Below are 7573 nucleotides of genomic sequence, written 5' to 3'. Positions count from 1 at the left end.
CCGCCGCAATTGGTCTTGTTGGTTAAATTTATAGTCAAAGTTAAACCTCGGAAAGCGTGGACGCACTATATTTTGAAATGGAGGGAGTAGTACAAAAGTTTGTTTACAAAGAGCTCACATTGCATTTCCATTCGACTCACTCAGCATCCATACATGCATACTCCAGGAGCAACCAACAGATGATATAACGCAAATATGTACTCCCTTCGTTTCAAATTACTCGTCGTATAAAGGAAAATCAAATAAAGGCAGTTTTGCAAGCACTCCCAGTGTACGCCATGGGTATTTTTAAATTTCCAGCTTCATTATGTGATGAATAATCTCGGATTATAAGAAACTTCTGGTGGGGGGACGAAGATGACAGAAGGAAAACCCATTGGCTAGCTTAGGATAAACTCACAAAACCTAAAAGAGAGGGAGGCATGGGTTTCCGAGATCTTAGATTGTTTAATCAAGCTATCTTGCCTAAACAGGCTTGGAGGCTGCTAGTGAATCCAGATTCTTTATGTGCTAAGGTTTTGAAGGTGAAATATTATCCTAATGGTCACATATTGGATACTGCTTTCCCGCGGGCTACCTCCGTGAATTGGCAAGGCATTGTGCACGGATTGGATCTGCTAAAAAAAGAGGTCATATGGAGAGTGGTCGATGGAAAAAATGTTAATATTTGAAGAGATAATTGGCTACCTAGAAATTCTGGCCTCAGAGTTTTAGTCAAAAAGAACCGCACTAGACTGAAATGGGTCTCTGAATTATTCATAAGCGGAACAAGAAGATGGGATGAAAATTTAATCAGGCACCTATTCTATAACCATGATGCTGAGGAGATCCTAAGGTTACGTATTCAGGCTATAGGTGAGGGAAATCTAATTGCTTGGCACTATGAAAAAAATGGCATGTTCTCGGTTAAAAGTGCGTATAGACTGGTTTTAAACCTTCAGGATGGCAAGGGCGTGACAGGATCGTCTAGTTATGCTGCTGACAAGGAAAGAAGTGTGTGGGATGTTATTTGGAAAGCCAAAGTCCTGCAAAAAAAAAGAATTTTTGCCTGGCGAGCTGCGTCTAACAGTTTGGCGACCCAGGTAAACAGAGTTATTCATCACCAAACGGTGTCAGGTATGTGTACTATATGTGAGATGGAGGATGAAAGTACTTTCCATGCCCTTGTGTCTTGCCCAAAGGTGTGTGCGTTTCGTTTTGCTATGAGAGAAGAGTGGAATATTCCTGCCGAGGAGCTTTTCAGATTTACGGGGCCGAACTGGATGTTTATTCTGCTTGATCAATTGGGGTCGCCAGAACGTGATCAAGTTTTATTCATGCTTTGGAGAGCTTGGCATCTCAGAAATGATATGATCTTCGGGAAGGGGAAAGAATCCTTACGTGCTTCTGTCACTTTTGTGGGAAATTACTGGAAATCTTTCACAAATGTCAAAAACTGTGCGCAAGTTGACTTAAGCATCAAAGGTAAGGGGGTGATTGATAATGGAAGGTACATCACACCAATCGCGGAGGCTCGTCGTAATTGGGAACCACCGGACCAAGGGTATATTAAGATAAACGTTGATGCTAGTTTTGTGGAGAGCATGAGATCTGCCAGTATTGGGATAATTGCCAGGAATCACCTTGGCGAAGTCCTGGTTTCCTCATGGGATTTTATCGGGTCGTGCACTTGTGTGGATGAAGCAGAATTTCGTGCGGCGCTTGCTGGGTTATATATTGGTATTACATTCCATAGTCCTGTTATTTTGGAGACTGACAGCGCAGCTGTTGCTTTTTCTTTGGCAAAAGATTCTTTTGACAGGTCTCCTTTTGTGGACCTGAAAAAGGAGGCGATGAGTGTCTCAAACCTCATTAAGGATTTCAAGATAGTGAAGATTGACAGGCAGGTGAATAGGGTGGCGCATGAGATTGCTAAATTTTGTTTTGATAGTAGGTCAGACGGTATTTTATGTAATAGTGTTCCGCCCTGCGTAGCTAGATTTGTAATGAACGATTGTAAGAATTTTGTTATTTCTGATTAATATATGGAGGGTTTTCAAAAAAAAAATTAGTCGTCGTAGAAATGGATGTATCTATAACTAAAATACATCTAGATACATCCATACCTGCGACAAGTAATTTGAAACGGCGGGAGTAGTTCATATTGAAATATGTACAAACAATATTATTTAGAAGCGGAGGGAGAAATGAAGAGAGAGAGAGAGAGAGAGAGAGAAAGATAGATTCTCTCGATCATTGAAGAAAACCTAGGTTAAATTCAGCTAATCCAGCAGCCTCCACATTCTATAACAGCTAGATCAATGCATGGTGATCAATTATTACTTCACTAATTGCCATGCATGTGCATGACACACATCCATCTAACCAACAATGTCAAGGTCAAGTTGCTATAGCCCACAGCCATTGTTTATCAAGTGCACCATGGATTGGAACTCTTGCATGCATGTATAAGTAGCTCCTCCACTCCACATACGAACTCCATCACCTCATCCCATCTGCTCCTATAGCCCACATCAAATCACACACTCTCTGGTACACATCGGCTAAATTCATTAAGAGCTAGCTTGAGAGGAGAGACAATGGCCGCAGCTTTCCTTAAGCTTTCTCTTGCGCTGGCATGCGTACTGCTGCTGTCGTCGGCGGCGTGCCATGGCCTGGAGGTGGGTTACTACAAGAAGACATGCCCCCGCGTGGAGGCCATCGTGAGGGACGAGGTTAAGAAGTTCGTCTACAAGAACGCCGGCATCGGCGCCGGCCTCATCCGCATGTTCTTCCACGACTGCTTCGTCCAAGGATGCGACGGCTCCGTCCTCCTGGACCCTACGCCGGCTAACCCGCAGCCCGAGAAGCTGAGCCCTCCCAATTTCCCCAGCCTCCGCGGCTTCGAGGTGATCGACGCGGCCAAGGACGCCGTCGAGAAGGCGTGCCCTGGAGTGGTCTCGTGCGCCGACATCGTCGCCTTCGCCGGCCGCGACGCAGCCTACTTCCTTAGCAAGATGAAGGTCAAGATCAACATGCCGGCCGGCCGCCTCGATGGCCGCGTTTCCAATTCCACGGAGGCCCTCGACAACCTGCCGCCACCATTCTTCAACCTCGACCAGCTCGTCGCCAGCTTCGCCGCTAAGGGCCTCAGCGCCGAGGACATGGTCGTGCTCTCCGGCGCCCACACCATCGGGGTCTCCCACTGCTCGTCCTTCGTCTCCGACCGCATCGCCGTCACCTCCGACATCAACGCAAGCTTCGCCAACTTCCTGAGGAGGAGGTGCCCCGCCAACCCGAGCACGGCCAACGACCCCACGGTGAACCAAGACGTGGTGACCCCCAACGCTCTCGATAACCAGTACTACAGGAATGTCCTCGCGCACAAGGTGCTGTTCACGTCCGACTCCGCCCTTCTTACGACGCCGGCGACGACGCAGATGGTGCGCGACAGTGCCAACATCCCCGGGCAGTGGGAGGCTAAGTTTAACATGGCCATGGTCAAGATGGGAGCGATCGATGTGAAGACTGGCAAGCAAGGCGAAATCAGGAGGAAGTGCAGGATCGTCAACCACTGATGATCGATCCATGAATCATCACGGTGTTGCGTTAATTCGTTTGTGCGCTTTAGTTTTGCACTGCGTGAGGTCATCTACTTGTGATTTTCGTTCAATTTTCATGCATGTACTGTAATTGGTTGTTTTGACTGTTCAAATTCTTTGGCTGCTTATATTATTGGTGTTGAAGTTAACTTTGAGTGAGCTCTACTGATCTAAATTGGACATCTTAGATTCTTTCTCATCTTTAAGGGCCTCTTTGATTCGTAAGATTGTTTTAAGGGACTCACTATGGGTCAGTCGATTGAAAATTAAACTTGAGTCAGTCGACTGAACCAAACTTGTTTCAACAAACGAAACTAGTTGATTGACTGGTTTGCTCTCTCTGCGAATCATGACCTACCTCAATCGCGCACAAAATAGCAAGGCGAGCTGGCCGGCCGGTGTCATGCGCGAAATTAATTTGTTTTCAAGGAACTTTGTACGCGCAGCACTAAGCAGTGCACACGTATACAAACAACATACGTACGTACATAACACTGCTAGCTAGCTACCTTCCGGCAAATCAATCTGTGGTTTGGATGGTTAGAGGGACAGTGGTATCCTTAGCCCATCAAGGTTCAAGTCTTGATGCTCACATTATTGCTGTATTTATTTTAGAAATTTCGGCGATGCGCTTTCAGTGAGAGGAGACCTTCCCGTCGACGACGACACGCCTACGGTGACTTCGTAAATTTCAAGATGACATGCCGGCCTGGTCTCTCAGAGATGCTAATAAGAGTAGGGTGTGCATATGTGCGTTCATTGAGATGAGTATATCCGCGTATGCATAAGCGCTTGCATCTGTACTGATGTTAAAAAAAAAGCTAGCTACCTTCCTCTTCCTCACTTTTTTTCTTTCAGATCGAAGGACGGAACCTTCAAACGCATGCATGGATGCATCTCAAATATAATACACGACTATTTGCAAAACATATATTGTATATGTCAGTGCAAGTAGACGTATGCACATGCACTCCCTCCCATCGATCAATGGTAGCTAAATAAATGCATCTCAATCTAGTAACAATCCATGCATTTAGTCCGCCTCGTCTCCGATGGCCCTAGAGCCATGGAGGCGCGGTAGATCCTGGCAAGGGCCGGCGGGAGGGCTCCGTTTTTAGTCTTTTTTTCAATCTTGTTAGGGTTTGTGTCCTACTCAGGAAGGCGAGACGGCGGCGACTCCCTGAAGATGGAATAAAGGTCTCACCGCCTAGCCACCGTTCCGGCGGTGCGTCTAGCATCGTTGGTGGGCGTGTGAAGGTGTGTCTCCGGCAGATCTATCTTTGGTGGATTTGCTCGGATCTCGTCGTCGTTCGTCTACGTTTGTATGTCTTCGGTTTGAATGCTTCCGATCTACATTCCCTGAAGATAGAATAAAGGTCTCCCCGCCTAGCCCCCGTTCCGGCGGTGCGTCTAGCATCGTTGGTGGGCGTGTGAAGGTGTGTCTCCGGCAGATCTATCTTTGGTGGATTTGCTCGGATCTTATCGTCGTTCGTCTACGTTCGTGTCTTCGGTTTGAATCCTTTCGATCTACGTTATTTTTCATCGGCAGCGGTTGCTGTTCTGGGGTGCTGGTCCTATGGGGCCTTAGCACGACGACTTCCCGACTATCTACTACAATAAGTTGTGCCCAGCTCCGGCGATGGAGGGGCGATGACGGTGGCGCGCCTTCGGCTCGCTTCGGTGCTTGTAGTCATCGCTAAGTGGTCTCCGGATCTGGATGTAATTTTTATTTCTGGTGTTCGTTGTACTGCCATGATTGAAGATGAATAGATTGGAAGTTTTTCCGAAAAAATAATAATATGCAATAATACACTATAATAATTGAAAGAAAATAAACTAAAACTAAACTAAATCAAAATAAGAATTGTTTTCTAAGAATGAATGAATGTGGCATTGGTACCCATTAATAAAAAAGAGGATGGCAAAACTTTAAAATACTTGCACACAACCTTGCACTAAAATTGCACCTTCTGTAATATGCAAAGAATAAGCATATAATTCTTCGGTTTTCATACTCTAGTATAATTTAAGAACATATCGTGTAGTACCTACATGTATACATTTTATAAGGATGAATGAATTAGTCACAATGGTGTTACCATCAAGAAAAAAAAGTAAAACAAATAATGGAATTTTTTGCATACAATTTACAAAAAAATTGTAGCTGTTTAATATGCAAGAATAAGCATATAATAGTGTAATTTCTGGGGAAAATCAATAATAAGGAATGAATTACTGGCATTAGTATGGCCATTAAAAAAGGAAAACTAAATATAAACTAGAATAAAATAAAAATAATAAACTTTTCTAAGGAAGAATGAATTAGTGCTATTTGTATTACCCACTAAGAAGAAAGAAAATGAAAAAAACAAAATTGCACAAAGATTGCGCTTTCTTTATAATATGTAAGAATAAGTGTATAATAGTGGAATTTCCATCAAGACGAATTTCCAGAGAAGGAATAGATTAATGGCATTGGTATTACTCTTAAAGAATAATGAAAATGAAATAAAAACTACTAATCAAAATAATGAATTTTGGTTTGGTTTGGTGATCACTGTGCTCTTGTTCCATTTCATCTTGTATAACCGCAATGTGATTGTGTCTATACTTGATAGTGGCCTTAGCATGAAATAATTTGATGTTTTCATCTGCAAGCTTAATCCATCTAATAGTTGCCTTGCTTTGAGTATGTATTTTGGTACGATAGAAGGTTAATTAAATGTAGTTTCAGAATATCTATTTATCGCAGGGATTTTGTGGCAAGACATATTGTTATGGATTTGGGAGACGCAAGAGGATGATCCATGACAAGTTCACACGAGATTTTTACCCATGTTAGGCCCTCTATAGAAAAGGTAACACTTTCCTTCTGTTGATGATAATCTGGGCTCGTATGAGGGATCTTAGTACACAAATCATACACAATGTTGGCATGTGACTCTGTACTCATGCCGCGTGTGGGTGCCCTAGCCTTGCCTTATATATGGCTGAGAAGGATGTGATCTTACAACGGCCGATCGACCAGGTCATGGTAATGACACATTGATCGTGCAATGTTACTACTAATTACGTGTGACATGATAATGCTCTATTAACTACTCCCTCAGAGATCTAAACGCTCTTATATTTCTTTTTACAAAGGGAGTACGTTGTATCGCTTGTCTAGACAGAGCATTGATGACCCTGCCCAATGGGCGTTGTTGGGAGCGCTCAGCCAAGTGGGCCGTCTAGAACGAACTTGGGTTTTTCAAGGCCTGCTAAGCTGTTTCCCTATCTTGGGCCTATCCCGGAGGGATTCAGCTGTCACTCTCTCCCATTTCAGTTTTTGTTGCTTAAAAAGATGTATTCTTCCAAGGTATCACACCCTCTCAACCGAAAGAGTATGTGTTAGTCTCCACTTTGATTTAATTAGAGGTTGTGTACCGAAGAATAAATAATTTGTTGGAGATGTGCGGCTGAGAGTAGTTAATTGCTTTTATTAGGGGTTAATTGCTGCCATTTAGGCCCTCACACCGTGTCACAGCTCATGGGCCGACCAACGAAGTAATCCAACGGGGTTGTAGCCTGCGAGTGAGTTGGCTCTACATAAGTCAAAGGCCAAATAGGCTGTACAAAAGTTTGTTTACAAGAGCTCACATTGCATTTCCATTCGACAGATCAGACAACACAAATTGTAAAGAAGACAGGAAAAAAGAGAGATGAATTCACTCGATTATTGAAGAAAACATAGAGTTAAATTAAGCTATAGGTCTAGCAGTCTCCATGTTCCATAACAGCTAGAGCAGTGCATGTTGATCAATTATTACTCCATTGCCATGCATGTGCACGACACACATCCATCTAACTAACAATGTCAAGTTGCTATCTTATCAAGTGCACCATGGATTGGAACTCTTGCATGCATGTATAAATAGCCCTCCACAGACAAACGACATTCCATCACCTCATCGATATCCCATCTGCTCCTATATAGCCCACATCAAATCACA

General features: G+C 43.8%; 1 protein-coding gene across 1 annotated transcript; it reads left to right on the top strand.

The window, feature by feature from the left end:
• Positions 1-2579: 2579 nt before the first annotated feature.
• LOC123160363 (peroxidase 2-like) lies at positions 2580-3588 on the top strand. The gene has a single exon (XM_044578207.1). The coding sequence runs from the start codon at positions 2580-2582 to the stop codon at positions 3555-3557; it is 978 nt and encodes a 325-aa protein (XP_044434142.1). The 3' UTR covers positions 3558-3588.
• Positions 3589-7573: the final 3985 nt, after the last annotated feature.

This window comes from Triticum aestivum, chromosome 1A (assembly GCF_018294505.1).
Source record: "Triticum aestivum cultivar Chinese Spring chromosome 1A, IWGSC CS RefSeq v2.1, whole genome shotgun sequence".
Classification (NCBI taxonomy): Eukaryota; Viridiplantae; Streptophyta; class Magnoliopsida; order Poales; family Poaceae; genus Triticum; species Triticum aestivum.
Note: the sequence above shows the minus strand (reverse complement) of the source record. Positions and strands in the feature narration are given on the sequence as shown.

What these genes read in the sequence shown, in the direction of transcription:
- LOC123160363 (XM_044578207.1), top strand. Translation starts at nt 2,580, where the DNA reads ATGGCCGCAGCTTTCCTTAAGCTTTCTCTTGCGCTGGCATGCGTACTG.